Source organism: Lottia gigantea (genome assembly GCF_000327385.1).
Source record: "Lottia gigantea unplaced genomic scaffold LOTGIsca_11, whole genome shotgun sequence".
NCBI lineage: Eukaryota > Metazoa > Mollusca > Gastropoda > Lottiidae > Lottia > Lottia gigantea.
The window spans coordinates 4,370,950-4,390,359 of NW_008707001.1; the positions used below are offsets into that span (position 1 = coordinate 4,370,950).

At 31.5% G+C, this 19,410-nt stretch overlaps 1 protein-coding gene across 1 annotated transcript; it reads right to left on the reverse strand.

Annotated features, from left to right (window-relative positions):
• Positions 1–65: 65 nt before the first annotated feature.
• On the reverse strand, positions 66–19,410 carry LOTGIDRAFT_230310 (hypothetical protein; the record flags this gene model as incomplete). The annotated part of the gene is made up of 43 exons (XM_009047299.1): positions 66–1,169; positions 1,289–1,383; positions 1,694–1,778; positions 2,253–2,375; positions 2,746–2,919; positions 3,378–3,445; positions 3,786–3,963; positions 4,261–4,380; positions 4,704–4,793; positions 5,056–5,252; positions 5,497–5,641; positions 5,877–6,109; positions 6,430–6,589; positions 6,741–6,787; positions 6,949–7,023; positions 7,293–7,395; positions 7,746–7,958; positions 8,346–8,455; positions 8,695–8,844; positions 9,099–9,133; positions 9,296–9,423; positions 9,701–9,829; positions 10,449–10,616; positions 10,928–11,189; positions 11,476–11,615; positions 11,903–12,067; positions 12,314–12,384; positions 12,643–12,759; positions 13,083–13,210; positions 13,636–13,797; positions 14,014–14,132; positions 14,286–14,343; positions 14,625–14,770; positions 15,074–15,184; positions 15,529–15,597; positions 15,802–15,861; positions 16,100–16,255; positions 16,603–16,771; positions 17,062–17,185; positions 17,496–17,666; positions 18,000–18,312; positions 18,666–18,757; positions 19,401–19,410. 43 exons carry the CDS (start codon positions 19,408–19,410, stop codon positions 1,110–1,112), a joined length of 5,529 nt encoding a protein of 1,842 aa, XP_009045547.1. The 3' UTR covers positions 66–1,109.

Genomic DNA, 19,410 nt, shown 5'->3' on the forward strand with positions numbered 1-19,410 from the left:
TATGCAGCAAATTTATTTACCTTTTATGGTTTTGTGTTCACTTGAGGATATCAAAATACCAATCAGAGATTCAAAGCTTTATTTCTTTATCATTTTATATATAAATAATAATATTTACATTTAACTATTTTATTTACAATCATAATAAAAATATCTAAATATTTGATTCTTAACAAGTTTGCTGGGACGGAAAGATGAAATGAAATCAGTTCAATTTTGATTGACATATATATGAATAAAAATAATGCTGTTAATGAAATCGTAGAGACAGTGAATGAATAATTTTATTGAGAATTGAAATAAAAATATAAATGCAGTTAAAACATATATATAAAGTCCTCTATCACAAGTCAGGCCACTTGGGTCTCCTGTTGGGCTCCCGAAAATCTTTCCTATGAGCACCATAATCATAACTTATACATAACACAATTCTTAACTAAATGCCAAGATATATACACATACCTTGTTTGAAAAACTGAACATTTTCACTTTTGTGCTGGAGGATCACATATTAAAATCATAAAATAAATACAAGCACATAGCAAGCACAGCAATGAGTTATATGAAATGGACACAAGCACACACTAGTATATAATATTAATGTTATTTGGAATGTCTTATCTTAACAATGTTATAAGTTACATTCCAGATCTTGTAATTTGGCAGCATTAATGCTATTTTGCAAGAGTTTCAAGGTGATATTATGATATCTTAGATGAGACAATATTACTGGTGAAATGTATTCCAGTTCTCAGCTTTAGATCAGACTTTGTCATATGGAATGAGTCACCTTCAGGGCTTAATTATTAATATTTGCCAGCTCGCAATATTCTCAAAACGATCTTAGCGCTAGGATGTCCACAGGTTTTAACTTCTAACACTGTTTCTAGGATATCCTAGTGCTAAGATTGTTTCGTGGCCAGGAATCTGGAACATACTTTAATGTTGGGAATGATATAAGACCAAACAGATCAGCTGAATTACTGAACAATCATGCTCTTTATCAATATTTAAAACCACTTTCCCAGGTCTGTTGATTTGTTTTATTTAACAGGAATTCAACCTCCTTGAAGCACGCTCATTCATTGTCTGTAGTAACTTGATGACTATTATAAAGCCACTTCCCACATCAATATATCAGAATAACCAGCAGCCAAAATTAATGAACACTGATGAAATAAGCATAAGCTGTTAGGCTGTATGCAGGTCATGTCAGGTCTTATCCAATATTATAAAGCCAGTTCCCATACCATTATATCAGAATAACTAGTAGTAAACAATAATTTACCATCAGGTGAAAATTTACATGACTAACACTATCACTATGTCCTGTAAAATCTTGAAAACTACCTTCAAAATAGTCCAATAACTTTAATAAACGTTCTGAAATAAAAAAACATAACACTACTTAGATAAGTACTTTTTTATCAATTTTTCAGCAAGACTATCTGATATAAAAGATGTTTGAAAAGCAGAATCGTTATCCTTGTGTGTTGGTACATATCGTTTATCATATTTGTTGAATAAGGGGCATCTTAAAGTTTCATTTACTTCATTTTTAAGTGTTAATTTGTCGAAAAGCTTTCTGATTTGTAGATAATTTGCATATTCATTGGAAAAAACTGATCTGAAGAAAATAGCTATGTTCTAGAGCATTAACATATTTCCATATCAAAGTTTAATTTAAACTTACCATTAATACCGATAGCTATCAGACTAGAATCTGGTGACACATCTAAACTTGTAGCCCAGTGTGTTAGAGCTGCTGTTCTTACAACCTATAAATATATAAACACAGTCAAAATTAATAATTTTTATATTCTATGCACTTTTGGACGTTGAATACATCATTTGAATCATGTTAATACCATAGTACTGAGAGCTTTGAACTCATGCACATATTATGATAACTACCTTGAGTGGCATTTAGTAACAGGACACAATTAGATGGATAACAATTACTTTAATAAATAACTTGCGACGTTTCGACAATGATGATTTCGTCTTTATCAAGCAATGATGATCAGGTATCATTTATCAGTTATTTTATTAAAGTAATTGTTATCAATATTATTGTGTCCAGTTATACATATTATGATATTTTGGTATGAAGAGTGTTAAAATAGTTTATAACACTTCATTGTAATCATTGCTATTATAATACACTACATGGATACAAAACTACCATTGACAATAGAACATTTCATAATTCCATGATTAACTGATTCAAATGGAAATTTCTGTTACCATACCTTTCTTTGAGACAGACTGTAAAATTGGACATTTTTCTGCATACCATAGCCCACATATAGTATAATATCTGATTCTTCTTTAGAAAAACAGGCTAAAGTTGGTGGAAAAGACTTGCTGTCACCCTGAAAATTAATTTTCATTCAGTTACTTACAAGAATTAGTTACTCAAAAACTTTATTAATTTAATGTGAAGATAAACCAATCACAGTGATTGACCAACTAATGGAACAGTTAAATCGGCACACTACCCTTTCTTTTTCAAAACTAGATCAGTTAGAGATACATTTACAAGGTTAAAAATAAAATGCTATTAATACAATCAAACATTTTTTTGTCAGTTTTATTGAAGATTTCAAATTTGTTAAAAAAGAAAATTCAATGGAAAGAACAGGGAATACGATGTAACATATTTTGTTGCAAGTTCATTATACATAATAAGCAAGAAAAAGCAAAAGGAAAAGTTGAGAAGGAAACTTGGTGGCAATTGCTAACCTTGTTATTCTTATCAATTATTGACCCATCAGGAGTAAAAGCTGGAGCTGGGAATGTCAACCAATCAACAAGCTCACAGAAATCTCTGGACCAATCAGCTGACCAGACACTGACTCTTCTATCATTACTACTGGCTAACCATAGCAACGGTGCATTGACACTAGTGTCTTCCTCCTAGGTACAAGAAACAAAAATTAACCATCAAATATACCCTACTCTTCTGCATGTTATTGGACTCCTGAGAACTGGGCCCTTGGCCACGTTTCACAAACAATCTTATGCTAATAATTTGTCATAAGTGTTGAATTTTACATTTACCATACATATAACAAAATAGATCGCAAGGTTTTTTTGAACCAGCCTACTGGTACTATGTATTGCTCAATTTAACCAACATTTACAATTTCCAACTCTTGAAAAATCTTCAAATTGCACAATTGTGAAAAAGGGCTATGGGTTTCAAGTCTATTAAATTAATGCTCTTCCCATCTACATCACTGACAATTAAGGAACCATTAACTAGTCAACGACAGTGTCTAATTAGGACATTATAGTATATGTGGTCTTGCCTTTTTAACAGTAATATCTATTTGAGATATTGGTGAACCTTTATGATCATTGATTAATCTAACAGTTAAACCTGTAGTTATACTACTAACACATAATATACCATCTTGACTACCAGATATTATCATACGCCCTGAAAAATAACATGATATCGCACGCTTTGTTAAAGGGAAAGTGTGATTTTTTCCAAATTCGTTTGAGGCATGGAGCATGGAAAATTTTATAAGTGCATGCCTTGCTTTGCCATGTAAAGAAATATGACTCTCATCATTCAAAAGTTTCAACTAAAATAAAACTTCAAAACAACAGCTATTAGATTATGACGAATTGGTTTTGATTAGACCAAACAGTGAATATTATACATACGTCCTTATAGAAGTAAAATTTGTAGTAAATTGAAGCAGGTTTATAAAACCTATCAATCCATCGCTGATGGCCTGTTTTCAAGGCTAAACATGTAATTGATATCTTACCGTCTGATGAGAAAGATATAGCTGTAACAGAAACACCATGGGGTTGCATCTTTAACACCATTTCTACCTTATTAACATCAAACATCCTAACTGTACCATCACTAAACCCAGCTGCTATATTAGGTATAGACTGATTGGATTGCTGTGAGGGTGGGGCAAAACTTAGACAGGTACATTTCTGAAATATACAGTGAATATGATTTTTGCAATGTATTTACAGGATGTCAATGCAAAATAATGGACCTGAAAATTGGACTTAAAAAGTTAAAAAAAAACACATGATAACCTTTGGCAGTTATGAGCTCTAGGCCTAATTTAAGAAAGAGTTGACATTAACTAGCTCAGCGCTATCGTATAATTTGTTTTTTATGTTCAAATTACATGCAGATTTCTAATCTTATCTCTGACATTGATAGAAAAAGACAGTTTTACCAACACTCTAGATTCTATGTAATGACCATGATTAATTAGCTACCTGATCTAACACTTGAAACTGTAAAGCTTGTTCCCTATCTTTAATAGTTAATACTCTAACACTACCATCATCTCCACCAGTAGCTAATAAACCATTGTTACATATACTCATACCATTTATCTATAGGTATAATAATATCATTAGTTTCTACAAACTTTTATCTTGAACAACAGGTAGGTAGGTAGATGACAATTTAATGTTCGCTTCCAGCGGATGCTGGTAGTCGTAGTAGTTTGTAGTTGGATTTCTTTAACAACATCATTCATCCTGTTTATATAGCATTCATTTAGAGAGTGATTTGTACTAAAAATACTGATCTAAAAATTTAACATAGTACTTGATCAGTTAAATGGGAGCTATTTTATAAGTAAAAGAATTCTATAAACATTTGCAGAAAACGAATCGATCTGTAATTTGAAGTAGTGCCAAGAGAATACCGTTACCTTATTCATATGTCCTGATACTAGTCTCAGACTGGTTCTCTCAGACCAGTTAATATACCATAGAGTACCGGCACCAGTTCCAACTATTCCCTGAAAATAGATGTATAATATGTAATAATATGTGATACATTTTGAATATATATCTATATGTGAATAACAGTATAAATGGATATAGTTTTCTAAATAATCTGATTTTTATTTTTTACAGTGCAAAAGATGGCTGAGGAAGCCTTCTATCAGCTGGTAAAGCAAAAATGTAACTATTTGATATTATTCCATACAAGATTTGTGTTACTTTCAATAATTCTATTAATTTCGGTAATTTGAATGGACTAAAAATCCCCTGACTCACCATCTCCATATTAGGATCAAATACAGCACAAGTTATAATACCATTTAATGTCATTTCATCTTCAAGAGTTAAACCATGTTGTAAAGCTGGTGGTCTATTAGACTGTTTAATATCATTGATATTATCTAGAGACCATAGTTTAACATTATTATTACAACTACCAGTTAATAACTTATTACCATTACATAGCAGTAAATCTGAAACAATATATTTAGCCATATTCAATTCAATAGAGTGTGAATAAGATAAAACTCTCTACCCTCATATACCCTGAAATATAACGTCATATAATGATACTTGGAAAAGGCCCATTCACAAGCCCATTGGGTACATATCATGTGATTATGTGGCCTTAAGAATGTCCAACATTACATGAGCTCTGCGTTTTGCAGGCCTGTTTCTTATAAAACTTTATCAAATCATATTATTCATATTTCTTACCAATCTCAGCATCATCTCCATCCCATAACATAAAACAAGAGTTCTGTCTGGTATCCCAGGCTGTTATTTTACCATGACTAGTACCAATATATAGCGTACTATCATTACCAAACTCTAATGCTGTAAATGATACTGCCTTTCCTCCCTAGAAAATTAATAGTTTGTAATATAACAAGAACTTGAATAATGCTCCAAAGTCCATCAGAAATTTTGTGTATCTTGAAAAGTTACATGATGCTTGATCTCATGTTTTGTGGTCTGAAGCCAACATTTGTAAAAATTTGTAATTGTATATTAATGCCAATTTATATCTATTTCAAATGCACAAACCATAGTAGTTCTATTTGTTAAGTATTCTTAGGATTTTTATAAACACTTACCACAGAAACAAGTTCACCAGGAACATCAGCAACATGAACATTTAAAGCAACTTCAGATACAGTTTCATCCAATAACCAAAATAATACTGTAGCATTCTCACCAACTGTAGAAAACTCATTGACTGTAGAGGGGTCCCATTGAATATCGTGTATAGGGTAGTCAGTTGTTGTAGTGGCTAGTACTGAATAGTCATTAGTACTCCATAATACAACATTACATTCCCGGTAATCACCTACAGTAATATAATAGAATACAAAATTAATCCTATTGCAAGCAGTAAGCAGTTTTCCCTAAATAAACACATAGATGCATCCTAAACTAAGAGGTTGAGAATATCTACAAGAAACAATAACCTATCCTTTTGTGAAAACTATTAAAAATACAAGTGATTTGCCCAAAACACATCACCACCACCTCCTTGCCCTCTCCAACTCGTCTTCTATGCATATGATCTTTGTGGATTTATTACAAACTGTAAAAGTGCAACAATCATACGCATAAATCTTAATATTTCCTGCACAGAGATTAGGAATAAAATAATAGATTTCTTACCAACAGAAACAAGAAACCTGTCATCTCTAGAATAGGTCATACACACAATATCATATTCATGATGGGACAACGTCTTCTTACAAATACCATCTTTAATATCCCAGATACAAATCTGACTGGGTGAAACACCCTCATATCCTCCACTAGCTGAGGCAATGACCTAAAATTATACATGATGATCTTTAGTGTCCCAGATACAAATCTGACTGAGAGAAACACTTCCATACCCTCTACTAGCTGGACTGCTTGTCCAATAATTCTGTCCAACATTAAATCAGAAAGTTGGAGGAAATAATAAGACAGTAGCTTACCTGGTAATCATTTTGTAATGCTATAGTGGAAATTTCTTCTGTATGCCCTAAAATATCATAAAATACTTGTTAATATTATATTTTTCTCAAATAATCTGCAGGTGGTTTGTCTGATGTCAACAAGTATAACATTATTCTGTTTCTTGTCATCTATCATTTGTATTTTCTACTTTCCACTTCATTATTTTAACAATAATACTGTACCTACCTTGTAAATGTCTCTGTTCACTGGTATTTAAATCTTCTATTATTAATATACTACCACAAGTATAGGCAAACAAACCTACAAAAACATTCACAGAAAAGAATTGAAAAGAAAACTTTCTTATGGGATTCAAAGCCATCAGGACTCCCAAGGTGAAAATTCATGTTTACAAGAATCTAATTCAGTAAAAGATTACTGAGTACGAAAATAATGACAAGACATTATACCAAGACCATTTGAGCATTTATTGAAAAAAATAACATCTCTTGTCATTAGGAAATCAGAAAGGAGTAAGAATCCCATATTAGCTTTGCTTCCTATTATCCACTATAAACATGACAAGTTACCTGTATCTTGTTGCCAGATCATATTATTTCTACCGTTTCCATTATAACCTATTACACTGGATAATCTTAAACCAGCTTGATTTGGTGGGGCAGTATAACGTCTCTAGAAAAGTAGAAACATGTTTATCAATTCATTTCAAGATGCACAGCCTTCATATTTACTTGTAATTCCATAAATCTTAGATTGAGTCATACGCCATATTTTTCACAAGACAAACTACAGTTGTGTTTAACATGTTTAAAGCAGACAGTGAAATCAAAAGTACATATCATAACCATTTTTTATGAAAAATCCCGAAATAATAGTAAAACAATCAGTAAATGTTTGGTGGTGAGGCTTGCAAATGCATGTTTTGTGAGATACAATCAAAACGAATTTGCATTAGTTCAATGGAAAAATTATAGCGTATGTAAATATTTAAGTATGAAGAACATTAAAGTTGATAATTATACCTGTGCTATACCATGTGATGTTGGTCTATGTTTATAATGTTTATAAACAGTAGGTTTGGATTGTTTATTGGTGCTAGGTTTAGGTTGTATATTAGGTTTTGGTACAGTTGTTGATGTTATAATGATATGATTACCACTATCAGCTGTTACATGACGAGGAGAATGTAGAGATGTCTGTTGGTTTGTATACACTTGGTTTCCACTTCTTATTACCTACAAAATATAGCACATACCTCCAAATCATCTATAACAATACAACTTTCTATTATTACTTATTATTTGGATTTATTTTTCATGAACTGATGACTGCTGGAGGAAAAGATTGTCCCACGTCATTGGCTTGAAGCTCTTCCTTTACACTGTATTAATTTTTAAACTCAACTACATTGAAAAAAACTTTTACTATGACACCAAATGTCATCTCTGCATCCCTTTCAGTCTCTATATACCCTGACCTCTAAGTAACTTAAAGCGTATGACATCAACATAATACGACATCATTTGTAATGACATATCAGGTAATAATGTGTCCGATATTGATATATTTTGTGCTTAAAGAATAATTCTTGTGTGTTATAACCCTATAATAAAGAAACCTACAGCAATCTGTCTGTCCTCATCTGATGACATCTGTTGATTGACCTCTTCTAATTCTGGTCCTAAAATAACTTCTTCTTTTTCAGATGTCACTGACTGAATATCATCAATATCTGGAATAAGTGTAAATTTTTAAGCATATCTATTTCAAATTACAAATATCTTGATATATTTTTTGATGATGTGAATGTAATAAAAGTAAGCTAACATTTACTGGCATTTCAAATTTTTATATATATATTTTTAAGCTTTTCCAATTAGAAATGTGATGGTTTTTAAACATCTAATGAGTCATGTATGTTTGAAGTTAACTATAGTTGACTTGACAAGTTAAATATAAAGAAAGACTTACCTCCAACAGAAGATTTATAAATGGAACTGAGATCATCTATACGGCCTGGTGAATCAAATCTTATAGTTGGTCTGGGTGGTGATCGACGTGGGACTTCAGTAAATGATTTCCCCATAGAATTATTTAATCTCTCCATTTCTTTTATTAACTCTGTTAAATCAAATGATATTTATAATTTTTCATATTCAACAAATAACATAAGTATTACAAATCTTTCCTAAATACACATATTTTCCAAGCAAACATATGCTACTACAAATTACATTATAAATATATTCTGTACGATGCACAATTAATTTGAGTGAGTGACAGAAAAAAGAGCACGAGCCGATTTTTGATATTGTAGTTGAAGACTTGACTCTACAACAAGATTTTCGTATGCAAATTTTATTACTATGACTGACCTTCTTGTTCTTTATCTAAAACAACATCTCTTCCCCTGTTAAAGAAACAAATTTTAACAATATAACAACACACTATTACTGAAATAGTTAGAGGCTTTAAAAGAAGGAGAACCTTTGTGCAACTGGCTGATTTTAAGCATAAGGAATGAATAATTAAGAGAAATATGAGATATATCAAATAGTTTAAGATTACTTACTCTGATGGTGGTGGTTTATGAAAAGCTAAGAAATCCCAGATATAAATGGCTTCTCCAACACTAATAAATCCAATACCATCTGGTGTAAATAATATACGATTTATCTTTTCACAATGACCAATAAATACCTACAATAAATACACAATGTTACATTCAATTCAAAATGGCCACTTACTATGGTTTCAGACATCAAACTTACAAAATGTAAATTTTGATAGCTTGGATATTCAACAACATTGTCTTAATTTCTTTGTAAAATATCAAATCTTGGTACCTTCATTTTCTTCATAGTAAGTCAATGAGACAAAGTCCGTAGGTTTTATTACCAAGAGGAAAAGAAGACTGCCATACCAGAATTTACACCACACTATTTATATACAAGAATTAAAATATTTCCATACAAACCTGAAAGTTTATGTCTAACTTCATCTCATAATCCCATATTTTAATAACTTTATCACCAGCTGTAGCTAGATATTTACCAGTATCATAAACTGATATAGATGTACAACCACTACGATGTATATGATCCATCTATAAACACAATATTAGTTTACAATGTACCAGTAAATACTTCACTCAATTTTGATATAGTTAATATGAGTAAACTGGAGTATGGCCACTGGAGTATCTGGGGTAAAGGACGCAAAAAAAGTTTCAATATAAAATATATGATATAGTTGGGGATTTAGAAGCATAGATAATGGTTGTGACTTTTTACTTAGGGACATTCAAATTCATGGTATACAACAAAAGGATGCAACAATTTACAGTGAAATCATCATGCTTGTGATCCATAAATTGGGTTTCTATCCCCTATATAATGCTTCAAAATACAGTTTTTTGTAGCCTTCACAACATTTAAACATCTTTCACTCTCATAAACCCAGAGTTCAACCTTGTTATTCCACAAGGACTTAACTTCTGACATGCACACAAATTTAAGGTAAACAATCGAAACACTTTACATCATCAGGTGACTGATCCATAAACTTGTGTTCCCTACCCATATAAGATGCTTCAAAATACAGTTTTCTTATATACTACGTTTAAACAACTTTCATCATCTGGTTAAATAAACTTGATTTCTACTCCTGTATTTTGTGAAACAGTAGTTATTCTTACCCATGTATATAAGTAAATGATTACTTACCTCTGTTAACAATCGGCCATTTCTAGCATCAAATTTCAGTAGTTTATTATTAGCAGTAGTAACTAGTAGATGATGAAGTTTGGTAGTAGAATAAGAGACTTGTACAGCAGTATCTATTGATGTTCTAGTATCAGTAGGATACATATTAGTTACATCTATTCTTAATACCTATAACAGTTATAATATTGGCAAAAAATTCTTCATATAAGGCAAGTTTCCTTATAATCGGAAGAGGTAAACAAGGAATAGACGAACTATTTTCCAATTTATTAAATTTTCACATGCTCACAGGCGGCATTATCAAGAGAATGAATTGGTAAACACATGGCATTTCTTGCATCAAACCTTGTCTTTGATACACATACCTAGTTCTTTTGACTGTACACTTACAAGCTATCAATGATGATAAAAGCCAGTCAGTATCAGATAAAACTGGGACCTTAAATCTATCTACGAAATTAACTTGAAAAAATGTATACCTCATCTAGACTCTTTCCTTCTACTACAGTGACAGTAAAATCAGACGGTCCAATAAAAGCTACTCGAGAACCATCAGGACATACAGTTAGAGCGTTAGGTGAATAGCGTTCACCTCTAGCTACAGTGTTAGTTAACACTCTGTTAACACTGTAAGTATCTGTGGTAATATCATATAACACTAATGTTCCAAGTGAATCACAGCTGTATAAATAATCTCCTTTAGGATTATAAACCAGTCCTGTTATCATACTGTTATGTTGTCTGCAATGAAAAAGAAACAACTGTAGTTGATATGAGATGGCGTATCAATACAGCTAAATTCATCACTGGTAAGTTTTTACTGGACAGAGCATTTAACATTTTTTTATGTCAATAATGATAGAGAAACCATCCTATATACACTAGAAAATAAAAGATAATGAATCTCCAATTTCTATTATAATAACAAAGCTTGTATGTGCTTAACTGGTAATTAAAAACATTTTGAGGATGAATCATATATTTCTTGGTGCATCCTTAAATAGAAGAAAACAAGTAAACAACTCACTTATGTTCAGCTAACATTGTAGTAGTTGATACATTAAATATTCTAATAATACCATTCTCAAACCCACAAGCAAATACTTGTTTTAATGGATGGTAGCTGATAGTACATGGACATTCTTTAGCAGAACTAAAATCATACAGCTACAAAACAATATACATATAGTTTGTAAATGAAATATAGTTTAAGTTTATGTATTTTTCATTTCGGTAGAAGCGTAAATGTTTCTACTAATCATAGATTTCCAAGAATAAACAACAATCTTTAACATGAAAGGTCTGCAGTACATAGGGACTATCTCTTCCAGCTAATTCTAGGTCAAAAATTAGAGCAATGGTAGATTCCAAAACTATTTTAGAAAGCTCCAGCTGGTTCTATATATCCTTGAGCACAGTGTGTTTAAAACTACACAAGAAACTATAGTAATTACCTGTTGTAGGGTTTCAGCATCCCAAACTCTGATAGTTTTATCTTGTGATACTGTAGCTATATGTTTTCTATAGGGATCAATAGCTACACTATATATACTAGAGGTATGGGATCTCATTATAGTACTATATCCTCTAGTAGAAACATCTAATATACCAATATTACCCTGTAATATACACATATACATAGTAATGACAAAACTGTTTTATGAGTTAGTTAGTTACATGTGCTCCTGGCTTCGTTCAAATCTTACATTCTTTTCTGCACATAAACAGGAACATAAGGAGTGTGAAAATTTTACCGAAACAGTGGCATTAGCTGACAGTTTTCAATTTCCAACTGTCAATTTAGTTGTGTTTAACTTGCACAACCATTAACAGAAGAAAATATACAAACAAGAAGACTGACTTACAGTTATAGTACCAGCTAGAATTTTTAAACCATCAGCTGATAGATTGACAGCAGTAACTGGTCCTTCATGTTCTAAAATATAAAATAATATCACAAGAAATAAAAATTCTGGATATGTCATTAATCATGTTTAGAAATGACAACATTTAATTAGTAGGATTCCACATGACATTTCAATACTTGTTCCACTCTGTAAACTAGGATTGTCAACTTTGTCTCCTTTTCCTAGATTCCATGTAGCACTTTACGTCTGAAACACATGTAACTAAACTGAGTAAGTAAAGCGTAATTCTGATGCCATATTAGCTACAAACAACTGAAATATCTTACCTGCTTCTAAATATACATGAGCAAAATCTAGTGGCCATAGTCTTAAAAACCCATCATCTGATCCAGTGACACAAAAAGCTTCACTTACATACATACTGTTAATACATATCCCTGTTCCTGAAACAAATACAATTCTCACTCATTTTCAGAATGCACAAAGTTTTGTCATTAAAATGGCATTAAAAGTCCATACTTCTCTGTGGGAAGTTCAGGTATATCAATAGCAAGAAATACCATTTAAACTATTGCAGCCAATCTGGTTTATATAAATGTCTAGGTTTTACCAAAGAACATGTGATCTTCAGAGAAAATAACTAGCATTAAGCTATATTTACATACGTACATACGAAATCCCTCATTACTTGAGTAAGAGATTAAAGTTTCCAATATACATGCTCAATATTTACAAGGTACTCATAGCTAAAATAATCACCACTAACCTTTAGTATCAACCTTGATGTCTTTATGATCTGTTTTTTTACTAACAGGTAATAATCTTCTAACATGTTGTACTGTTACCTTCTTATAATCTATCTTTAATATATGACCTGATTTACTACAGGCATATCTACAAATAAAATATACAGGGTCATTAGTTACAGACACAAGACGAGGCTTCTACAGCACTAATAAAACACTAATTATTCTACAGCACTGAATGTGATATCAGAAATATAGAAAAATTAAGTATCTTTTCACTTTCTCTACAGCTTAATAGGTGGAACCACTTTGTTATACCAGCCTTTTCAAAATTCATTATCAAAAAACTTTAATGCCACAAGTAATTTCTGTAATTTCGAGTATTTTTGTAAGTATTTGATATCTACTATTTTTTGTACACATGAAGAAGAGAGGGCAGATATCTGAACCATTATACCATTATACATCTACTTAACTTTATCCTGTGATAGATTCACAAAACAAATCAAGTTCTACTAGCTCAATATCATAGAATGAAAATAAGAAAACAAAAGTAAAGAGTAAGAAACTTACAGAAGTTTATTGGCTGATTCTCTATCAGGCTGAACACAAGCTTCAAAACAAATATCTGTTAAATCCATATTATGATGTTCTGTTAGATTAACAGGAGCTGATCGTAATGACCCTTCCTTCACTCTCCATAATCTAATATTCTCTTTCCCACACGATACCATTCTAAACCATAGACAAATACATGAAGGTGATGGATTAATAGAACAATTTGTTCAAACTATCTACATTCAGTGCCTTGCAACTACAATTCCATTTAGGCATTTTATGAAGTCACCATCACAAAAGCTGCTATTGATATATAAGAACAGGAAAACACATAGTTTAAGTGGAAATGTAAGAGCCACAGACGTCTGACTGAAAATTGGAATAAGTTCTTACCGGGTATTATCAAAGGGAGCTATTTTCATTCTAGCTATATCTACATCAGTATGAGCTTTAGCCAAGACAGACATCTCTCGATGTTTTAATACTTTACTACAATCCCATATCACTACCATCTATAATAGATTTACAATCAAAATAACTTTTTAAAGATATACTCATATAAATATTTACCTATTTACCGATTGTAATGAAGAAAGATGCTAAAGATGCAAATATAAAGATTTGACAGTTAGTTCTATTAAAGGTAGAATTAGTATGATACTCACATTTTTACCTTGACCATCTTTACCAACCCCACATAGAACATTTCCATCACTTGAAAAACTGCAATATAAAATAATACAACCATTCACATCTAAATCTGATTAATATTTATAGCTTCTCTGAACCTTATTGAGCTAACCATTCAAAATGCTGTCTACAGAGAAACAAAACTTGGTAAGGACAGTCTTTCCTATTTAAATCAGTAAGCATAATGTACTCATTATTGACACAGGACAACTCAGAAGAAAAACCTGCCAATATGATCTTGTTGGAATGGAATCCCAAACATCTAAATAAGCAAAAAAAGCATCTCACTCACTGAGACGCCCCAACCTACTTACCTTAAGGAATGTAAAGAATGAGCATGTGTTTTACACATTGATAAACATTCAGCATTATGAAATCTCCATACTCTTACAAGACTCATTGATCCAGTCTGTCCTGATGCTAATAGACTAGAATTACCAGTTATCGCAACTGCTGAAATCTATAAAGAGACGAATTATTACAGTTCAAGCTTTCATAAGAAACTAATAGAAAATTTACTATCTTTCTCTTTGCAAGAATACTTTTTGTTTGGAACACAATATATATTTCAAGCAATTTAACATAACCTTGATAATTAATTCATATTATTTATAAAAAAAATTAATTCAAATATGGGTTTGCTTATAAGGCACCATAGTTCTGTTAAAATCTATAATTTAAACATGTGCTTTAAATATACAATAGTCCTCTCATCTTTGCAAATGGTTACATAATGATGATATACATAAATATTCATGAGTACCTTATCAGTGTGACCAATGAAAAATCTCTGAGTACCAGTATCAACTTTCATAGCTACTACTACTGCATAACATGGATAGACTACTGTAGTACCTTCTTGTGCCCATAACACCTACAAAACATATCACATATTCTATATATTAACTTCTATAAGGATGTTCTGTGGCACAGTTGGTGAGAGTTAAGAAATTCTGAACAAATAATGGTCTTGGGTTCTAATTTTGGTCACCTGTGAAAGTCTTATCTGGAACAAGAAGTTGGTCAAGAACCTCTATAGAGGTACAAAAATATCTTTGAGACATAGAAAAGAGGTTTAATTGATTTTGTTCATAATATGATTGAGGTCACTAATTTCACCTCTTGAAATAATATATCCAAATGAAATTCATTGGTTAAGCTTATGATAATGAAAATATTTCATTGATACCAAAATCACGTAGGATATCAAAATTTTACCTCTTTAAATGTTCCTCCACCAAATCCCACAATTTTCTTTAACTTTAATATTGGGTCAGGCTCCAATTGCTAAAACATATTTTAAAGACTCTATCATTATACATGTAAGTTTGATACAAGACTTTGAGTCTTAGTCTTTTTAGACCAAATATTCAGAAATTAATAAGAAACAAAATTCAAAGTGAAGCACAATCTTAGTAATCTAAATGGTTCATCATAGGAACACTTTGAGTCTTCCTTTATTGTTGATCTTCCAGAGCTTTATATACTTACTGTATAAGTTGTCTTTTTTCCTGTAATAATGGCTGGTGGTTTGACTTTATCTCTTGTTATCTACAATTAACACAAGCATACAGAATACTATTGAAGTAACAACGATATATCATATTTTAGTTCTGAAGAAGTCAATTATCAAATAACGTCCTAAGTGTCTTTGACCAATTACATTATCTTATGCCATCTTTAACCCCCAAAAGTTGCTGCTTATAGATTGGTCAATTATTAAAGAAGTTACCCTTAAATTTTGATCCACACAGACAATAGATGAACAAGAAACAATGAAATCTCCTACCTCTCTGCCTGTATATTTGTCATCTCTATGTACCACAACATCATCATCAGTTTTAGCAAATAGATGAACATCACCACGGTTGTCTTGTGTTACAGACCAGGTATCTACGGTACCAATTTCTGGTAATTCTGTTCTTACTGTCTTACGTACTTTCTTCTAAAAAACAGAATAAATAATTGTCACGAAAAATTGAAGCAAGTCAACCATTTTCTTTCACTAGCTTAAACAACAGCATTTCTGATTCAAGCTCAATCTGGAGGAGCTGCTAAATTCAGTCAAAGTGACCTCAAGAAGGTGAGTAAACTCTATCTCTATCCCTGGAACAATAGTCATCGATAACCAACTTATTTGACTTATTTCATGCTTAATATTCTGTGTTTTTTTTAAAATCTAAGTGAAATATCTCAGAAATGAGCTACCTAAGTTTAAACATTCTTCAGAAACTTTTCCTTTATTTGTCTAAATACTGAAAACATTAGAATGGATTTGAATTTAAATTGTACCTCTCTAGGAGCTGTAACTTTATTAATCATTGTGACTCTATCAGATACACATTTACTAACATCTACTGTTTTAGACAACTGTCTAGCAGGTTCTACTATACTTCCTGTTTTACTCCTGTCAGAGAACTGTATGGAATCAAACGGCTGCATCTCAGAATCAGCTGGAAATCTATAAATCATAATGCTCATATTTAAATATCTATAATATTGTTCTTGATCTATTCAATACACCTACACCATTTCAAGTAAACATATATTGTTGGCAAGCATAGAAAGATGTGAGTGTTTAAATACATAATACATATTAGATGAAAATTTGGGAATTCATATCAATTAAATCAATACCAACTTAGCATATGATTTGTTGTCTGTTGTTTTTTATAATATCTAAAATGCAAACTTATCTGTGGTTTCAGCAATATGTAGAAATTATATTTTAGACAAATACTTCCAACTTACCTGATGATATCATAGACTTCATGCCAGTCAGAGCCTTTTAGCAGTGGAAACGCCATTTCTCTGGGCATAGGAGCAGCATTACCAGGAATCATTCCCCTTTTCTTACTTTCGCTAAATGATATTCCTGAAAAGAACACCATACGTGATTGAAATAAAGGTCAGAATCTTGTCCAAATTTGGTAGCAATTCAATAATTACCAAAAATAAGAATGTTCATACACAAGAGCAGACACTTTTTATTTAAGAGGACAGGTTTAATATTTGGACATTCTTATGTATTACTGTAAGGTTTTATACCAATATATAAATAATATTCACAAAAATTGGTTCAATTCAGTACCCCTGAAGATCAAACATGTAGCCAGGCATTTAAGAGTTTGAATTGGACAGGACCCGCAAATACAACTTAATTAAAAGCCCTGATTTAAACCCACCTGGATCATACACCATATCACTAGTATAAATATTCTTGACTATCATATTAGCACATAGTCTTATACTCTTGATAAAGTGATATTTTCTATTTAAATACGTTGATAATATATACTGAAAGTCTAGTGAAAGAACAGTCCATCTGGCTGATAATGGTGTTGGACCTATTTGAGCTGAAATTATAGAAATACATTAAGTAAATGATTCTAATAATAATTATCTATTATGCCAAGTATTAAAGGGCAATAAGTAAAAATGAAATAAGCTGATTTGAGTGTTACATGTTACATATTAATATAGATTTAGAAAACTATAGATTCTTTATGTCCTAAAAAATTACAGGTTTCCTGACTTTGCTCATACTATAAATAGTGTTTCCAAATATCAAATTTTCCATCCTTCCTATAACCAACCCAGCATTCATCTGATTAGGATTTATATCCAAAACATGCCTTTACAATGTAAGATAAGCTTTTGTCAGTAAAGCCAATATACATAAAACATACCTTTAGCTCCAACAGCAGCCAATGAAGAGATAGATCCTTTAGAAGCATGACATATAAATGGAAACTGTAGACATGTAGAAGTTGATTTAAATTCTTTAAAGAGATTAGAAAATGAAACTCGAACAACTAAATTATCTTGAGTGGCAACATCAACATGGACGACAAAATATTTAGCTGGTATCGGTCTAAACATCAAATACATGTATCGTCCTGTTAATCCCAATGACTGAGACCCTGTTTTGGGTAGTTGAATGTAATTTCCAGCAGGGATGGAGCCTGTTATTCTGAACACTGTTCCTTTCAAAGTTTTGTCCTGAAATAATACAAAGAATTGTTACTGAAAGTGGAACCATTCAATAGAAGTTTGCTCAGTGAATTGTTTATTGAAAGAATTTGCCGGTAATGAGGTCTGACATTGAACCATTTCATTAAAGCAATTCCACCAATGATCAAATTAAAAATATAGGTGAATTCAATTTGCTCTTTATTCAGCTGTATTTATTATAGTAGTTTAATCAATCAAATGTAGGAAAGACAACCAAATTTGGGAAAAAAATATCTGAATTCAATTTGTAAGCTTGTTTCTGAAACTTTCATTGTGAAAAGTTTAAATTCATAAGCATTGTTAACAAGATATGGCTGGTATGAGAGTTCAAATGATCCTACCATTGCTGTAGAAACCTCTCCTTCCTTCGTTGATTTCTTCCATGTTGATAGATTGAAATGTTTGAAGACATTGACATAAGGATGCTGCCACACTAAAATGATCAGAAGGACAAAATCAGAAATAAAAAAATGTCAAAATGTTAAAATAAGTTTTATCAACATTTGATGAGGACTATTTATATGGTTGAAAGGGGGCTTTGTTAAAATATTTCAGTTTTGGGGGTTCTTATTTGGCAATTCAATCTATATGGAGTCTAAAGCAACTCACTGGCTAATATGGCAGTTCAGTTTACCATTACTATTAGATTGTTTTGAAATTGATTGTCATAAACAACACTCTTGGGTGAGTAATAGGTTGATACAATCTGTATGAATATGAGTAGTCCACTCATAAAACAAGTCTGGACATGCTGTTAATTGATGAATGAAAGAAATTGTTTGACAGGTTTTTCAATAAAACTAAATAAAATCTGCAGCAGACTAAAACAGCACATCATTTACATAGGATGAAGACATGTGATTTTCGATTGAGGATTGTGGTCTAGGCAGAGTTGAATTTCATTGACATTTGTTGACATTTTTATGATTATTATGATTGCAAGAGAAATCGTGTTCGGCACTGTAACCTCTTGCTAAGCAGCTAGATCTTGTCAACAGACAAAATCAGAACAGTTACTGACAACCCAAGGTCATCAGATCATTGTGATTGAAAAATACCCATTTTGATGTACTTACAATGAGCCAT